The following is a 19,534-nucleotide window of genomic DNA, read 5'->3' on the forward strand; positions in this document are numbered from 1 at the left end:
AAGGAAAAGCGGCCGCAGGCTCTTCCCACACCACAGAATCTTTGGGGAACAGTGTTTCGTGTTTCGGCGCCTTCGTGGCGAAGAGGAAGGAACTGGACAGTGGGGAGGAACGAAGAAGGTCTCTTCACCCTTCCCAGGGATGGAGGGAGGTGATCAGACAGGTACAATGTGGAGGCCTAAGCTGTCGCCCTGCAGTTTCATGTGGTTTCCATGGTAACTAGTGGCGGGGGGGGGGGGGGGGGGGGGGGAGTGGGAGGTGCGGAGCCCCGGGATGTGGCACTATAATAATAAGGGGAACCTGAAAGTTAACACAGGAGAAGAATGGACTGGTTGAAAGGACAAACAGTAAAAAAAAATAAAATAAAATAAAAAACAAAACAGTCAAACAAAGAAAAGAAACAAAGGAGAACTGAAAAGAAAAGGAAAGGAAGAAAGAAAAGGAAAGTAACCAAAAGAACGAACGTGGGGACTCAGCTCTTGATGGGATTAGGGAAAGGCAATTAGCAGAAGCCAGCCAAGAGCCACATTTCAGTGGATAGATACTACCGTGGTCTCTGGCTCTGAAGCCCCTCTGTGGGAAGGAGAATGTTTTGCTCCTTCTGACCATCAATAAGTTGCGAGAGGGAAGCCCATGAGCATCGCAGCACAAATATGACACACCTGATCTGCGGCCACAAGGAAAGTGTCAGGGCCAGATGTCCTGAGCATACCTGACAAAGTATAGTGGGTCACTTTTAAAACCAGGAGGGGAGAAATGAAACAAAATTACAGTATTTTATTGCTTGGGATTTTGGTCACATTTGGCATGAAAGCTCTCTAGATGGATATTGAATGTGTGTTAAATAGTGATTGATTATTAAGATCACATTTACTGAGGTTTAACAACACTGGAATAAAATGTGCACCTATTATCCAGTTGTTAAACCTCAGTAAATACACAGGTAATAATCACAGCTGATTTATTTTACATATAATAAATCTCTTCCTATTCCCTTGCAAAGAAATGTTGTGTTAGAAGATACGGTCTTACGGGAGGTTTTTTCACCTCTGGAAAAAAACTGACTATTTCTGGGCGTATTAGAGTCACTGGAGATGGATATATCCCTGCAAGAAAATGCTACTGGCTATTATAAACCTAGTGATGCAGCCTATCTCCCACTCTGGACACTGTTCCAACTGGTCCGATAGGAAGAACTTCTACTGGATTTCTAGATCCCCGGGAACTGACTGTGGGTTTAGCTTAGGAGAGGAGTGAAACCTCATCTGGATTTTTAATCAGACCTTGAATGGATGCCGATTCTAGCCTGAGAGAGTAGCAGAACCTGACTTCAACTTCTGATCTCATCTGGAATAAACTGTGGATGCAGGCCATGGAGAAGACAGAGCTGAACTGGAATTCTGAACCGTCTCACACAAGAGGGATCAGCTTCAGAACAGATACAAAACACACGTGAGGTATATACCCATCTAGACACTGGACTGGAGAGTGAGGAAAAAGGCCTCTCACCTGGCCAAATACTTGAAAGCCCTCTTCAGAAACAAAACAAAAAAAAAAACCAAAGAAAAGAAAACAAATAGACAAACAGAAGGAGCGCGAGGCTGGGGGTGTGCTGTGGGAAAGAGGTACTCACTTAGTAATGCAGGGTTGCTGAACCGCCAGGCCTCGTTGTAGGTTGTGTACTGAGGGTGGCTGTAGGGGTTCCCTGAGAACTCGCTCCCTGGAAGAAAGCGAGGAAGGTGTGAAATACAGTTAAGAATGACAATTTATGTCTGCTATTCCATCAAGCCAGTGTTCATGTTGAATCCGTATGCCAGCAGGAAAACTAGTATATGTAGGTAGCTTCCTTGCCCAGCTGGGACTGTGCCCTTCAGGACACTGTAGTGTTTGTTCAGTGCAATGTTGCTAACCCATACAATTAAAAATCATACGATTGACCTCTTGAGAATCAAGAAATTAGTTTAAAATAATGAAATTCAATAATACAACGAAATAATTAAACTGATTTATTTTTCATTGCCTTCTGAGTTCTGATTCTCAGGTTGCAGTAGGATTGCATATGCAAGCTTTTTCTGCAATTAACTATCAGCTTTCTTTTAAATAAAAGCTGAAGTTCTCCAGTAGTGTCAAGACAGCAGGCGTGGGAGCTTGACAGGACAAACTCACAAAACTCATTGGAACCAGCAGTGCTGTTGATGGCAATATGTATTGCTAAATTTTGTTCTTAAGGTGCTGAGGGTGATGAGGTATTTGTGGACAAGAGTATCAATCGTTATTGAAAACGTTCTGAGAGTAGGGTGGGCTTAAATATAAAACAAAATGGAAAACATATGAATCTCTTTCTTACTGTATATGATGATGTTAGTCAGAAGAGTGATTTGTATATGATGAACCACACCTTTAGGCTTAGTTAGTGAGTTACAGAGAAAACTTGCTGAATTCCAGTTCCAGAAAATAATTTTCTAATGATTAGTGCTTTAGGTGCTATTCTGAATCTGAAACACAAGCTGGGCTACAGCTCCCTTTTTCACATTCAGTAAAATGGGCCCAAACCAAAAGACTTGTGAGCTTTGTGATCTAATAAGACTCTGACCCAAGATTTGAATGTTGTAGAGTCTTCTTAACTATTCCGTTTTATTGTGCCTAACGAGCTGGGTCTCCTTGTTTTACAGAAGGCTGTGCAGGGCTAAGGGAATTATATTTGGTAACTGAGGAGGTATGGTGCTGCATTCAAAATAGATAAATCTCCCCAAACTTAAAAATATATGATTCTGTTAAGTAAAAACATGCCATTATCTGATCATAACCTCAATTTAATGCAGTACCAACAGGCTGGGGACAATTAGGGCCATCTGAAAGGCATTATGCGCTTAAAAGACAGTGAAAGAACAGCGTGAGTATTAGCTTCTGGTCTGCCCTGAGGCGGGGGTGGAGTTGTTACAGCAGAAGTGTTTGGAAAGCACCTGGGGTTCCTGCTAGATACGATGGAATAGGGAAAGAAGGCAATGCAAGACGCGCTGGATGCCTGTGATACAGTTACCAAAGAAATGTCAATTAATTATACCGTAATCGCCGCAAATCCCCCCTCACCGGAGAGTTAAAGCCAAAACCACAGATTCTCAAGATGGTGGAAATGAAGTCTGTTGAAGTCAGGGGATTTGCACTGGTTTAAACTTCAGAAGAATCTGTCCAGCCAGGTTTTTTAAAGACACTCAGGGTAATAACTAAAGTAGTCAGTATGAAAATGTCTATGTATCAAAAACAATCACCATCCAAAGGTATTTTAGTCACAGTAGTTTTTAATTTCAGCATAAAACCTCATTTTGTGTGACAGACCTTGCTAAATACTGTTTTAATGATAATAACTCAGCGTGTTTCCATATCTAGAAACATTCTGCGCTGAAAATCCTGACAGCTAGCTGGGAAGGAATAGGTGAGACCTGCTAAGGTGACCAAGACGCTGTGGGATAGGCTACAAAGGCAAAAAGCAATGCATAGTCCAGATTTATCTCTACTGAAGTGACTTATCTGTGGGACATACTGAAATGAGTTTGCCCCCGAAAGAAGGAAAAAAACCTATCCAGATGAGTATTTCTGCTTTGATACGCCTCATATAAACATCACTTCTTTGCATGGAGAGAAGTAGTTCTGATATTTCAAAGCTTCTCTCTCGCCCTCTTCTGAGTTGTCGCCCTAAACTGTTCATAGTGTTTCTAAAGCACGGGTTAAGTAGAGGAGAAAGAGCCCCAGCTATGGAGAGCTGGGGAGGAGGGAGGGCAGCCACTGGAAACAGTGTTTATTGACGAGGAGTGAAAGCATGCATGCAGCAGGATAATGAGCTTTTGAGCTCAACTGTGACCAAGAGGAACTGAGCTATCGCCTTCCCCGATCACTAATGAAACAAGTGTAATTTCCTCATCAACATTGGATTCTGTTTAACGACTCCCTGCCGTTGCCATCCCCAGCCCTCTGCAGGCTCTACGCTGCTCTGTGTAAACTGCAGTTCCCTTCAGCGGATGCTCGCTTCACCAAAACAGTTTGCAGAAATTTGATGGCCTTTCTGGGAAAGAGGAAGAATTGAGGCAGGGATCAAAGATGCTCTGTTACCTGTGCAGGAAACATCTCTCAGACACACAGTTTAAGTGTAGCACAATACCCGATTCATCCTTCTTTGAGTGACTAACCCCTCCTTTTTCAAGTGTGTGCTCAGAGACTACTGGTTTTCATCCACATCTACAGCCTGGGACCTGAAGTTACAGGCAAGGGCAAATGCAGGATATGTATCTTACCACATCATCCGCATAAACCTCAGAGATATTTGCATGCATGATTGACCACGTTGCATGGATGTACTGCTACTGGAGACAAGCTCTTCTCTAGACTATACAAACAGAAGTCTAGTGAAAGGTTGTCACGTATAGAACAGAGCAGCTTTGGTTAGCACTGGTCAAAAAATTTTCTCAGAGACAGTTTTCCACTGGAAAATGTGGTCTCATCGAAATGGAAATGTTTTGCACGAGCTTGTCAGCTTCAATGGAGTTTTGGAAAGAAAAGTTCTGAAATGATTGCAAATTGAAAAAAAGTATTATGTTTCAACTTTCTTGTTTTGTTTCATTTTGCCTTTCTCATCTCATTTAATTTCCTTTCAACTCTTTTATTATTTTAATAAGTCTTGACATCTAGAACATGTTGATGTTATTGAAATGTTTCATCCTGATGTTTGCAAATTGAACTATTTCAAGATTCTGACTCCTCATCCCAGTGCAAGATGAAAACAAATGTCAAAAAAATCGGAGTTTTGCATGGGTTGGAAATTCTGCTTTCTGACCAGTTCTATTTTTAGCTCTGCACCTTTATTTAGACAAGACAGAGCCTCTTTCTCATATTCGCTCACATCTGGACAATAAGGTTTGTTTGTGTGTCAGTATGTTTCTTAAAGATAATCCCTGAGTGGTCATCTTGTTGGCTTCTTGTTTCCAATGTAGTTAAAGCACTGGCCCCTGATCTATCTTGGCCTGGGGGCACGTAACAAACCGTTGGCGACATCGTATTTGTTTTCTCTGTTTAACCTGGACTCTTAACAGAGGTTGCAAGCAAGCACAGAGGATCCATCTCATGTGGCCTATATTCTGTGCAATCTGTGCTCTGGGAACCTTTACTAACAGTGTTTCTTGGTATCTGTATTTAAATCTTGGCACGTTTAGTCTTCTAATACAGAAACCATGAGGCATGAAGTGAGCCTAGCAGGTGGCATATTCAGAACAAATAAGGGAGGTAGTTTTCACACAATATGTAGTTAAGCTACAGAACTTCTTGCCATAGGTTGCTACAGATGTTAAAGGCTTATATGGGTTCAAGAGACACTGTTTAAGTTCGTGGAGGGGAAACCTATCAAGGGTGTTTAATATTAAATAGAAAGATACTAAGTCTGGCTTAGGAAGTCTCTGAGCTGCAACTTGTTGGAGGCTGGGAGATCTTTTGAGAAAGTACCGGTACGTGCTTGCTCTACTCTTAAACCCCTCCCCAGGCATTCACTTTTGGCCCTTGACAGAGAGTAGTGGCTGCAGAGATCTGCAGTGTGACCTATTAAAGTCAAGTCTTAGGTTCCTTCCCAGGAAGCCTCTTTATCTCCAGCTTGTTGGCGTCAGTCACATTAGAAGACAGGAATAGAAGGGCTGCCAGGCTGGGTCTGACCAGTGGGGTATGACTGAAACAGCCAGAACTTGATGCTCTGTGGAAAGACGCAGTAACTACTGCAGGATGCCCAAGTAGGCCACTGGAAAAACTGCCTCTAATTGAATGTTGACATCAGATTTAATGTAAAGATATCCATTTGACTTGAATAATCTTTTTTTCTTTGAAGTGTAACTCAGCTTTTTTCTTTATCATCCTGTTCCTTTTCTTTTTGGGGGTATTTGCGTGGTTTTGGGGACACTGCTGTCCTATGGATAAGTAGCCTCCACATCAAGGAGCTGAAATAACCTATTCTTGGATGAGAAACCCCTGTGATTAGTGGTTTTAAAATTTTTGTCCCAGTTCAGATGTCAGTATCATCCTTGTGATGAGGATGTTAAACTTACGTAGCAGTCACTGAACAGTTGAGAAGTTGAGAACAGTTAGAAGTTGAGAAGAGCCTGTTTTCTAGAAGTACCTAGTCAAAGAGCCAGCTATTTTGGTGGTGTTAATCATTTCTACATGCCAGGACCTTCTATAAGTTTTGACCTATAACTGACTTAAATGTTGACAACTGAGTCTACCTACTGTTACTGTGTGGGGATTTTTAATTGATTTATATTGTCTTAGTGTTTCTCTGAGTCTGAAGCCAAACCATCTCCCTGAAAAATTTAGTGTAGAAGGAGATGCCCTAAAATTTGCCAACTCTGAACCACCCCAAAAGTTCAGCAAGCTGGTCAACTATACCAAGGGACTAAAGTGGGGGTGAGGAGGAGACCAATCCACTATCTTTTCCTGATCTGGAGGTCAATCACATCATCTTCACAGCATAGCCCGAGATTTTGTTGTGCCTTAGGATCACATGCAGTAGGTGGCTTATTAGCTCTGGAATGTGACCATAGGTATTAGCCAGTACTTCACGGTATGTAAGCAGTGATTTGTCATTTAAAGATGTTAAGACTTTGACCTGCAAACACTTCGTATCAGTGATATTTTCCACTGTCCTCGCTGCAGTGTATGTTCGTTTAGCTAGCTGTTCCGAGATTTGGATGAGCGTTAAATTAGGCTTTTCACTCATAAGGCCTGGCAAATCATATTGTAGTGATTTGAGAGCTTTCTGTCCTCAGCTTTCTGCTGCTTCAGTTCTGGAGTCATCCCTCCAGTAGCAGAGGTTGCAGAATGGACTGTGTACCTGCTCATTAGCCGTCACGACTCACAACCCAGGGCAGTAACATAAACAGAAATCAGTAGCAGATGAAGTTCTGAGCTACCGTGGCTGAGAAACGAAAATCCTGCCTCTTCATTTATCTACTGGGGATAACTGTCATCAGAGGAGTGGGGAATAGAGCCTGGGGAAATAAACTCTTCAATTGCCCTCAGGTAAATGGTGAAATGTTCTCCCTAAACAGTGGGAGTCCATTTGCTAAGAGAAGGTATTTCTCCAAAGGCATTGGGTAGCAAAGAAACAGTTTGCCTTTGGATGTAGGATTAGGTAGATAGTGCCTCCAATCCAAGAAACTATCTTACAAACTGGAGGTGGGTAAGTAGTTGGTTGTTGAAAGTGAATAGTTAGTTTCTCCTGAAATGCTGTTAATCATTGCTGAATTCTTAGCTAGTTTAGGCTATGGACAATAGGTCTCCAAAAACTGCGGGTATTAAATTACCATTGATGATTTTCAGTTTGATGCCCTGGCTTTAGATAGAAGGTAAGTTGTGACCCTGAGTTAGTGGATAGCTGAATATCCTGAGCCACAAGCAGTACATAATAATGTGCACAGGTCATTGGAAAATAATTACATCAGTTAATGAATACTAAGGTTAATTAATTACCAATTAATTGCCACAGGTTATAGATATCTAGTTGCCCAGAGCAGCAGTGAATCAGTTACTAGGGGGAAAGAGATACGTTACAGAAAGTGTTGTTAGCTACATTGGTTATAGGCACCTGATGATTTCTTTATGAAAAGAATAGGCCTTAATATCAGCAAAGCAATAGCAAAGCCAACTGTGAAAGCTCTTACAATGCTAGTATACCGTTCAGACATGTGTGTGCCATTACTGAAGTCTGGAGGCTGACTTACCAGGAACCATTCCTGCAAGAGTTGAGGTTGGGTAGCTGCCTTGTCCAGTTGGGGGAACATGGGGTGGGTAGCCAGGCAAGGTGGTGCTTGCCATATCACGACCTGGAAAGGGAAAGAATCAGGACAAGTGATTAATAGGGATAAGATCTTTCAATATTGATTTGATACCACCTTTTGTCCCACCGTCACACGACTAGCAGCTTGATAGGCAAGTGCTGTGCAGCCTTCTCTTACGTAAGTGCTGTCCATCCACTGAAAATTTTGGGGGAAGATTGTGGCACTTTTGATCTCACACTGTAAGGATGGATGTTAAAACTTAGCTTTGTGAGGCTCAAAAGAATTTGTTTTGTTTCATTGTAGATTTTGGATCTATTTTAACTAAATCAAAATGGCCCTAAGCTGCACAGAGAATGGCAGCATATTCATTGCCAGAGTAGCTGAGGTCCTGTCTATATGCAGTGGATGCAGTTCCAAAACTGTGGTGATGTTGCTTTAGGGCATGATCAATGTGCAAGGCATTGGAAAGTGATCCAAGAGTTTTCTGTGCCTGTCTCTCTTCCCACCTCTGCCATTCACCTGCTGATGATTTTAGCCAAGTCACTTCACCTCTCTGTGCTTCTTTTTATGCTGCAAACTCTTTGGTGCAAGGGCACACTTTTAGTACATTTGCACAGTGCTTAGCGTGAGATCAATACTGGTTGGACTCCTTCCAGGTGCTGGTGTAATATACATAATAATAGGATCATGTGAATTAGTTTGAGTCCCACTTCATTTTTATCACAGGTACAAGTTTTTGTTACTACTACTTAAAGTCATGATATCTTTTCTCCACCAAAGAAGTAGAGAGGGGTGTGGACTGGGTGGATGATTGTCGTTTATTTTTCATCTCTTAGGAAGTGCAGCTGGAGGCTTCTTGGTTGATGCCAGAGGCATTTCCTCATTTGGACTGGTTAGCCTGAAAATGGGCCAGCCAGAAGGGCATTTTGCTGTTAGTGCTTATTGCGTTTAAATGAACTAAAATCATCTCAGAAGCTGCTGGGAGTTTCAAGCCAAAACCAAAAAAAAAAAAAAAAAAAAAAAAAAAAAAAAAAAAAAAAAAAAAAAAAAAAAAAAAAAAAAAAAAAAAAAAAAAAAAAAAAAAAAAAAAAAAAAAAAAAAAAAAAGGCTAAATAAATTAAGATAATCTTTCCCCCACAGCTGCTGGGAGATTTACAGCTCAACCTCCAACACTGCCTACTGAGATCTCAGCCTGTTCCAGGCATCCAAAGCCTTTCACATTCCCTAGGTGAACTGTAGCTCACCAAGAAGTTTGTGCCATTTGTTGTTCCTTTGTTAAATTTTGTCTCTCCTGTCTGTTCTAACTGGAGGGCTGGAGCCTGATTCACCTTTAGAAGTGACAGGTTAAGTATGGCCCATTAACACCACTGGAGTCACTGGAACTGTGCTGGGATATGCCAATGAAAGAAGTGTAAGAGTTGGTTTAGCTCTACTAGTGGCAGAATAACTGATAAAGCAGGCCCTGGAACAAGCATGAACCTTGGCTGGGGAATCAGAAATAAATAAGAGTTACATAGCAAAGCAAAAACTAATCAACATCGAGCACTAACCTGAAGGGAGGAATTTTCTCTGGGATGAGATAGGCTAAACCAGTGTCGTTGCTTTCATAGGTCTTGACTAAAGATTACTGAGGTGATTTGCTCAAGAAAAAAGAAATGCAAGTTCATTGTTTCTCCTTGAAGAGGTTCCTGATCGGTGGCTGATGTTTCTAGCTCACCTCCTCTTAGATAATGGCACAGAACTACCAGACAACAGCTGAGCCATTTTCCAGCCACTCCCCAATATTGATAAAAATAGATATATCATGCCTCAGGGATTTATATTCTACACTCTTCTACTCTTTTATCACCATCATTCCTTTAGTGATTTGTAGCTGTGTGTTAAGCTGTGTGATTAACACCTACTAGATGTAGTTCTTTTTTTTTCCTCACATTCTTTTAAGGCAAGAAAGTTTTATGCTTAAAATTCATGTCCTTTTGGTTTCATATATTGACTAGCCTGAGAAATAACAACAGGTGATGAGTGAGAAAACAGTGTCACTGAAAAGTCAGAGAGAACATTATGTAGTAGCAGGCAAAATTAATTCATTTTGACACTTCCATTCAAGTGGGAACGCATACACACTCACTCTGCTACTCGATCTATGCACATAAGCCCCTGTGTTCTTATTCAGACATGAGCGCACAGAGGCTGATGTTCAAAACTCAGTGTGGAAAATTCGTTGGGAAGTGATCATCTGTCAAAATCCTAATCTTGAAAAAGAAGATAACAAACAAGTACAGTATCAGCAACATGAATAAGAGTCCCACAGAGAGACTCTTAAAATGCTGTTACTTACAAGCAGGCCCCTTCCATTACTTCCTCTCATTACCAACAGGTAGACAGGATTATTAAATTCTTGTACTCCAGGGCTATGGCAAAGCTCACACCTATCCTGCTCATAACATGCTTCCAACTCCAGCCGTTCTCCCTTCTCCAAGAGCCCTCTGAGTGAGGAACAGCACCTTCATCACTGTGACATTGTTTGAGCTTTTGAGCGCTTTGTCCCATGCCTAATTCTCCGTAAGGGTCCTAAGGCAGGTGCCTCTCCTGAAACACAGTGCCTTCTAGGCTAGCGGGTGGTCATATATGACTGCATCCCCAGAGAACTATATTGTTGGAGAGAGTCTGTCGGGAGACTCCTTGGCTTAGGAAGTGCCCAGAGCTCAGAGGCTCTTACTGGCTGCAGTAGGATTGGACCAAGACAGTGTTATGAACACAAAAGTCTTTTCTGCTGTTACTTGCTGCTCTCCTACAGGGAGGTTTAGAAATGCAAATCTCACTGACAAGACAAAGGGAGGATGTTAGGTCAAAAGAGAAAAATAATATAGGAACATGAAGGGGGCAGAGGTAAGATGTGTTTCTTGAGCATTAGGAACTGTGGTCTGCACTAAGACTTTGTTCTGAAAAAGCCCAAATTACATTCTTTGACAGTGGAGTGACAACAGCCTCAGTGGTCACCTAAAGTGATTCCCACTATTTCATCCAAGCCACCCCTGAGCTTCTGCAGCAATGTTGCTTCAGTCACCTTGCACAGGAGTTTCCCCTAGTACCTACCTGAAACTTCTCCTTCCTCCCCTCCAGCCTGCTGCTCCTAAGTGCTGTCATCTTCTGCAACCTGTTTCTTCACTTATGTTCTTCCCTTAAAGGCCACCTACCTCAGGTCTGTATTCCTTTGGCTGTAAGACATTATAGTCTCTTACCCACCCTTCCTGGTCTTGACATTCAGACGTGATGCCCCGTTTCTTAACTACTTGGTCTGCTGTGTGAAGGCACCCGCTCACATTGACACTCCCAAAGCAGGTGACTCAAATACTGCCCACAACATAGCTATGGTAGCGCTCACCAACTGCCCATGATTTATCCAACTTAGTAGTTTGTACAACCCATGCTGAACGACCTTGGCTAACAGTCCTAGAGCTGGCTAGGTTATTCAAGCTGCAATCATCTACCTTAGGCTAGCACACAGTACCCTTGCTGGGCCTACAGTACTCAGGGGCATTATGGCTATTGAGGCAACACAGGATTTTGCTGTACGAGTGTTTCTATACCAAGTCCCAAACCCATCCAACTGGGATACCCAGTCACTTCTAGGTAGTTACAGCTTCTTCTCCCATTTTATTCTAAAAAATGAAGGACAGGCATGAAATCTTTTTGTGACTCTCCATGGAGCTGAGAACACGTGCTGCATACACAGAACTGGAACGTGGTTGCTCTGGTTCCCACTTGCACTCAAAGAGCTTGCAGCATTTACTGGTCTCCCCGTCAGACGAAACTGAACCCCTTGCCTGCAGCATCCCCATTGAGTTTGTGGCCAAGGCCGGTTACCTGCTATCAGAGGCTGGCTGCTGGACTGCCCAAAGTGGGCACCATGATGAAGGAAGGCACTGTAGCAAGGCGTGGACGCATCGTCTGAAAGGGCCATGTGGAAGGGCTGAAGATCAGCCTGCCCAGAGCCGACCGGCGTGGTGGGGGTGAAAGGGGTGAGAGAGGCTCCATGAGGCTCTTGCTTTATACTGAGGGGAGAGGAGAGGTTTTCTGTGGTAGGGTAAGGGATGGACACAGACAGACAAAGGGAACAGGGGGAGGAAGAGGAGGGTGGGGAAGGGAGGAGAGGAAGAACAAAATGGGTAAATGAAAATGGAGTGGTTAAAATCTACAGGGAAATTAATTTAAAAACAAAAATAAAAATAAAAAGGTTAGGAGTAGATCAGAGGAGCCAGTGCTGAGACAACAGCAGTAAACGCACCCGGGGGCTAGGCTCTGACTGCAGGGATGCCTCTGCAGGGGCAGCAGGAGATGAGGAGAATGGAGTGCAGTGGCAGATGGGAGGAATGGGATGCAGGAAAGGGAGAGGTGACGGAGGGAACATGCAGGAGAGGGAGGACAGGAAGAAGCATAGGGTTGGGAAGGAGAAGAATGCTCTGAAGCTTCTGTGCTCCCTTTCCTGCTGCTTCCTCTCGCTGGCCGAGGGCGTATGAAGATGCTACGCTTACACAGTTTGGCCCAGGGAATTATACCACTTTGTCTCTTCAAACCCAAGGTAACCTTCCCCAGGAAAGCAGTGTGGTTATAAGCATCTATTAAACAGGATGCTCAGTGTAATGGCCAAAGCTTGTCAAGCCAAATTCTGTAAAAGCTTTGACAAAAAAGGTGCAGCTGAAGTTTGAGGTGGTTAAAATGAAAAATGGGACTGTGCAATTAATAGGTGGATAGATAGAGAGATAGAGAGATAGATAGGTAAGATCGATCGATCAATTGATCTCGTTCACAGTGGCACACTTTGGGGCTTTGACCATAAAAGCAGTCAGTACTGACTCTGGTTGTTCCCATAGTACAGTGTTGCCAGACAGATACCTTGACGGAGAGATATAATGGAGGAGAGGAAATGTGGGGGACTTATAAAAGGTCTCATTTTCATTGTTGTTTGCATTGGACCTCCATTTCTGATGTGCAGATTTGCATAGGCACAATAGATACAGCTTTGACACTGCTCCTAACTTGGCTGCCAAGTAAGAGGTTTGGGAATTGGAGAACTCTGTAACCTAAAGCATGGGTACTCCAGAACACCCACTGTTGTTGGGTCAGCAGTAATAGAGTCCTGTATTTGAACACCTGAAAGAGAAGTATAGATGATGTGATCAGATCCGATCCAAATCATCTAGCAAACCATCCACCCTCAGGTAAACAAATTAAAGCCAATAAATTAAAGCCATCTCTCTGCCATGATGGCAAGTGTTGCCAATGGCCTATGAAATAAGTTAGTTCTGGTGGTTTTGATTTATACAGAGGAATACAAACGTGACATATAATTAGGTCATAAATCTGACTTCATTAATGTAGAACTGGCTTAATTAACTCTAGGCACCTTATTGTGAGGCTGCAGTGCTCACCTAGACAATAAAGGGCTGGGAAGTTTCTATCTGTGAATGTTGTTTATCCTCAGGTATTTGTTTCCTAAAGGTTTGCTACCTGGCAAAAATGATAGTCTGCCATCTGTGTTCTCCTCCAAGTACCTCTGACCTGGATGGCCAGCAAAGGTCTCTGATCACTGAGACGCCCTTGCGGCAAAGACCTATGTTCATGGTTCAGTTGATTGGGAGGGATCAGTCCTGGCCAAAAGGTGTACAGTTCCTCTTTATTTAGGTTACTTATGTGAAGTCTCTGGTACACTAAGTGCGGATTGTAATTTCTTCTCTCTTTTTGCTATAGGAAGCTCTGTTTGGCAAGGACCTTTTGTGGAGGATATGGGGAATAGAAGCTGGAGTATCTGGTTCTTGTTGCATAGTTAATTAAAGTCACCAGAGTAGGTGGCATATCAGCGCCCAGCTTCTGCTTTTTACAACTATATACTATCCTACAATCCTACCAGTGAGCCTTCACGTGCCAGTGCCAGTCTCTGTAGACGGGGAACCCCCAAAGCTATTTTTTCTCCTGCATCCTCTGTCATCAGAAGGCAAGGAGTGCACAGATTTACCTTCAGGCCAGACCAGCAGAGTCACCACCAGCAGTCTGGGAGTGCTGAAGCCTTTATCCAAATAATGTTGATACTAGATAATTTGGATGAATAGATCTATCTGCAGACAGAGGGCCAAAAGCGCTTGCAGGGGCTGCAAGTGAAGTGATATTTTTCAAGGAAGCCATTGGATAGTCATACCTAAATAAACTAGGGACACTTTGGTCCTGGGCATTTTCCAGGCTCCTTTTTCAGCTCTCCGTACTGTGCAAGAGAGAGCAGGTGTGGGGAGCTGCTGGGAAGGAAAGGGCAGAGAAGAGGATGGACATGGGAAGCGTGGGTGGGCAGAAGCAAGAGGTGCTATGGGCAGAGGTTAATCCTGTTTGCACAGCCCCCAGGCACGCTGGGTTTCCTAGTCCCTCCCCTGCTTTATTTCTCTTTTAAAGCATGGAATTTTCAGCTATAATCCTTCCTAAACCGCAGCATTTTTCAGGCGCTCTGTGTAAGTGAAACCATAATCTCTGGTAAAACAGACCGCTTAAGCTGCTGTAGCATTAGGCCAATCTGATCCAGCCCCTGGATTTCCGCTCTGCCCAGCCACCACAGAGAGGATTTCAGCCTGAAAGACTGTCTAAAGCCCTTGCAATGGGAACAACAGTGCCAGGCCTTGCCTTGCAAAGCTGAGAAGGGTTAAGGGACCAGGAGCTATTTGTCCCGGTGTTGTGAGGCTGTTAAAGCCCCTGTCAGACTCACAGCAGAGATGAGCCCAGCCCTCTCTTGAGCACATCAAGGCTTATGAAGAAAAATTCCTCGCACCTTCCAGAGGCAGCACCACTTACTCAGTGCGGGGGGATAAAGAAGTCAACAGTAACATGGCAAAGAGACTGGGACACAATAATTCTAAACACTCTTCTCTCTAAGAGCAGTGGAGAGGAGGCGAGGATAAGGTCAGACAGCGAATGATTGCACAACCAAAACTCAGACTTTTATGTGTCTATTTATATAGCTGTCTGTCTTTCTCTCTACGCTCTGCAACTGCGCAGACATAACTTATATCCCATGTTTCTTTACTAGTGGATGGCATTTACCAATTTTTACTCCTTTGTTGTCCAACTCTCCCCTGACTAAAAGCACCTGAATTCTGTCTCCGCTATAACTCCTGCCACTGCTATGCTGGAATAATTGCCCCAGCAGTGAATTTATAGCTCCAAAGTGTGTCAGTGTAGACTAGATCAATTGATTGATCTATCTATCCACCTGTGAATGGCACAGTCCCATTTTTCATTTTAACCACCTCAAACTTCAGGTGCACCTTTTTTGTTTTCACTTCTGATTTTCTCCATTCTCTAATTCTTTCATGTTTGTGATGGAGAACTTGCCCCTTCCTGTCCCAAGTCCTGCTAGTGCCAGCAAGCTGTGGAGCAGTGCCGTACTGGCTTGTCTGTGTCTTGGGGGGTGTCCCTCAGAAAGGCGGCATCAGGGAACCCCAAAATATCTGTCAGTGTCTTATTCCTAAGGCTGGAATACCGACCTGTAATCAAATGGGGGGTGGAATCAGTTTGCAACCCCCCAGCGCAGCAGAAATCTATTCCTGTCCCAAGCTCCTTTCTTCTTCTAAATGGCACATGATATCCTTGTTTATAAGCGACAAAAAAATACCACCCAATGTCATGGTGGGGGAAATTTGAAAGGGTCAGCAGGGTGGGGATATAGCTGGAAACAGCAGAAGACTACATATTTTCTGCATCTCCTGCTCCTCTCTTTCTGACTGTACTTGCTGAATTATGGCTGTTTTTCTTCCTTTCTAACCCTCTCCTCTGTTATTCTGGCGGAGAGCTAGAACTGGTGATCTCTGGCCTAAATTCCCCCTGCGAATGAAGGGATTTTGGCCAGACAGGGTGAGAGGAAGATTCACAGCTTTGGGTGAGACTCATCTCAGCTTTTATCGTTCTCTCTGCTGCTGAAGGGAAGGCAAGCAGGGGGGTTTGCAGGACTAGATAAGCTGCTTGGTTTTCATTGCTGGCTTCCTGGACGATAAGCTACCTGCATCCAGTGCTCCTTTTCTTTTCAGTAAACACAGAATATCAAGGTGGCACATCCCTGCATAAGGGATGGCTTGTACACACCCACTTAACAACACTGCTCACCATCTTGACAATTTTTAGCGTTCTTCTTCTTTTCCTGGGGCCTCTATCAAATATTTATATGACCCCAGTGCCTCACTCTTTAGAACATATAACCTTACAGCATCCCTTAGAGATCACTGTTTTATCTGTGAGGAACTGAGCCCAGAGAAGACGTACCAAAGTTTGTGTAGGAACCCTGGGCCAAAGCTGAATCTTATCTCAGGTGTTTTGAATCCTATGCTTGTACCCACCATTGAAACATCATTTTCTGTATTTGTGTTCTCCATTCCTTAGAAAGGTTTCATTGTGGCAAACAGAATGGGACTGGGTCCTCAGCATTCATAAACTGGTGAGTTTACACTACAGCCAGTGGAGCCACATCGCTTTATCCCACGTGAGAATCTTGCCTCAGAAGTTCTTGAAGTCATGCAAAAGACCAAACTGGACTGACACAGCATATCTTTCACTTTTGCTTTCTGTCATGTCAGAAGAACCACTTTTTCTTTCATTTCTTAGTTTTCTAGCTTTTCTTTTGCAAGAGCATTATGCAAGTTGCACTGAAGATCATCCTATTTTTCTTCCCTTCTCTGTGATCGTAACAGACCTTTGCTAGAACAACTGAAAAGACTAATCTGCTTCTCGTTGTACCTTTCTTGTCTTCTCTTTGTATTCCTGCTGACTGGAGAATGAGCCTTGCGTGTTCAGGTTTATTTTCTGTTTCTGCACAGATCCATCCATGTTCTTAGCCAAATGCTTTACTTGTGGGTTGTTGAAACACATATTTAAAGAAACAACCTTGGATTGGTTTCCCCTGAGAGTCAAAACTGTTGTGACATCACTGATGTCAAGTTTTGAAATCTATTTGCCCCATTTTTTATAAAAGTGAATTTTATAAATCTAGATTTTGTGTCTGATCTAATTAACTGCTGCTCTCCAGGTAAACTGACTTGCTAACTCTTTATGTTACTTTGGAGAGAAAAAGTTATATAGTCTTCATACAGAGTGAAACATGGAGCTTCCAGTAGACCTGTGATCTGGACTTACTCTTTGAAGCTAGTTGAGTACTGTTAGTGTTAATCACTTGAGAACTCCACTGAAGTCAACTTCGCGTGGCTCTAAGTACATTTGTCTGCAGATGGAGCTGATGAAGGAAGATGTGCTTTAAAGTCTTGGGGGGAAAAAAAGATGTGCAACTTGTGCACTTGGCCAACAGAGAAGTTCAGTGGAGTTCATACACTTGTTCCCTTTCTTGAGTCCCAGCCCATCAGGTTGGGCAATTACTTCCTGCCTTAAAGTGTAGCATATGCTTATTCCTTGATGGGTTGGGACTTGAATGTTACCTCTTAAACAAGATGCTTTTGAAATATATGCTGGGAAATGTAATTAGAACAGAACGTGTTAGTTTTTCACACAGTCCCCATTATAGGTATCTCCAAGGTTTCATCGCAACGATATTCTACTCATCATAAGATAGGATAGATCTTCCTGGGTAGCCCACAGCAATCCTAAACCTACAAAGAAGGGCCAAAGATTGCCGTAAGCTCTCCATTTCTCTTAAAGACTGCAGTGGGCAATTTCAATTGTACAAGCGGCTAGCCTGGTTAAATCCAGTACAGCTGATGGACATCAAAAGTTACTAACAGCTGCTGACAGGTGTTGCTTAACTCAGATATAAAGCACAGTCTTTGTTGTCAGTGAGCAAATATCTACATCACAAAATTTTTCATCATAGCCATACTTATTGGATCCTTCATTTGGCCTCAAAAGAAAAGGCAAAAAATGAATTGTTGGGAAGACTATATAATTCTTTTCTCTAAAAAAGTCCCTTTTTGTCTGGCAGCATAGAGTGTGGCAGCCTGCTGAGGGAAATTGGACTGGGAATGCCAATTCACTGCTATTGTCATTACCCAGTTCACTTAAACGCTAATCTAAGGAAGGCGAAGACATGATTTCTTTTGGGTCCATCCATTTCTAGGTTCCTCACTTCAATATGCCTTTCAAGCCCACGAGCTGCCTTCTTCAGCATCATAAAGTTATTGTCAGTGAAACTTCCATTGGATGCATGGAAAGAGTTTATGTGATTCCTTCCCCCCCCTGCTTTCCTGTCTGTCCAGGGATCATTCATCTGACCATCTATCACCCTCAGCCATTTGGTCCTGGAGAAGAGTAGTAACACCTTTTGCCTTTCCAAATTCCTTGACCAGATAAGATATTATCTCTTCTTAGGGATGGGAAACAGTTGATGAAATTTGGAGGTCCTGTGGACTTCTACTTTTGCTGATTCCTCATCTTAAATAGAGGAGAAGCTTGCTCACAGAAAATACCTCCTTCATTTTGATGAGGCAGGATAGTAACAACCTTGTAGCAGCCACGCGAATGGTTATCGTATTCCATTTTCAGGGCACTGGGACATCCAGAGATGTGCCCCACAGGCTGCTTGACTGCCGGTGGCTGCAGCCGTGATGCTGTGCCGCGGAGTGCAGGTCTGCATACGTAGGATTTGCTGTCACCAAAGCCAATTTGGGGCCCCTAGCAGTTTGTTAAAGAGGTTTTCTTAAGTCAGCTCAGTCAAGCCCTGACCAGGGCCATTGCTCACTGGTGTCAGAGGCTAAAGTAGATTGGAGCAAGAGAGGAAATCTTCATCAGTACGAACAAGGAAAAGGGGAAGGAAAAGGAAATGCTCCCCCTCTCAGCGTAATGATATAAGTACAACTGAATGTAATGGTCAGTTTTAATCATGACTTAAAACAGCAAGCTGGATCAACTTGTTTTACGTCTGCACTATGAGGCTGTTTTCTAAAAGGTTGAATTTTATGGGTGGTAACAAATATTTTGACAAATACAAAATTTACACTGAACGTGGTTATTTCAATTTTTGCTAAGTAGATGAACTGCATCTGTGCACGTTTATTTAAGCAATTATGTTGTTTAATATAATTTGTCTTTACATATTATTATATGAGAAAATAGTGAACGATGAGTCCATATTATTATTTTATTAGATTATTAACTTTTTACTTGTGATCTGCGTCAAGTTATATTTGGATGGAAATTAGAATTAAATTAAAAACGGTATTTGTAATTATTCATGCTAATTAAATAAAATGACCACAAGTCCCCTGACTTCCTAAATATACTAGAACAGAAAAAGCAAGCTTTTCTAAGCAGGTTTTGCATTAAAAATGACTTATTAAATGAAGGAAAGGATATATAAAAGGAGGAACTTGAACTGATTTTAGAACCTGACTTTAGAACTAATAGATCTCATCCTTTCATACCAAGCTTAATTCACTCACTGACAGAGGAAAACAAATGTTCCTGCTTTTTCAAATCCTAGTTTGTTTCTAAGTTTTGAATGACCTGGTTATTGAACAGAACAAAATTCTCTTCAGTTCACTCACTAAGCTGAAACGAAGGAAATAATATCTTTTCACCTTGCAGGAGGCTAAAGTTCTCAAAAGATTGTTTATCATTTCAGAAAAACTTTGGATCCAGGTGCCTAGCCAGTGATTTCTCCATGCCTAGCATCACAGCTTTCTTGAAAACTTTCATAGAAATCAGATGCTGTTTAAGTACTACTTTTGTGTGTCTTTCAGACATAGCA

The 19,534-nt window shown here is 42.6% G+C and overlaps 1 protein-coding gene across 1 annotated transcript in view; it reads right to left on the reverse strand.

Moving 5' to 3' along the window:
- Positions 1 to 197: 197 nt before the first annotated feature.
- PAX2 (paired box 2) overlaps positions 198 to 19,534 on the reverse strand; it is an 82,469-nt gene continuing 63,132 nt past the window's right edge. The window contains exons 7-8 of the mRNA XM_009277991.1: positions 1,632 to 1,718; positions 198 to 298 (exon numbers count right to left, since the gene is read on the reverse strand). Coding sequence (XP_009276266.1) covers positions 198 to 298; positions 1,632 to 1,718 — 188 coding nt within the window. The remainder of the gene's footprint in view (positions 299 to 1,631; positions 1,719 to 19,534) is intronic.

The sequence above is a fragment of the Aptenodytes forsteri genome, unplaced genomic scaffold (assembly GCF_000699145.1).
Source record: "Aptenodytes forsteri isolate BGI_AS27 unplaced genomic scaffold, ASM69914v1 Scaffold15, whole genome shotgun sequence".
NCBI lineage: Eukaryota > Metazoa > Chordata > Aves > Sphenisciformes > Spheniscidae > Aptenodytes > Aptenodytes forsteri.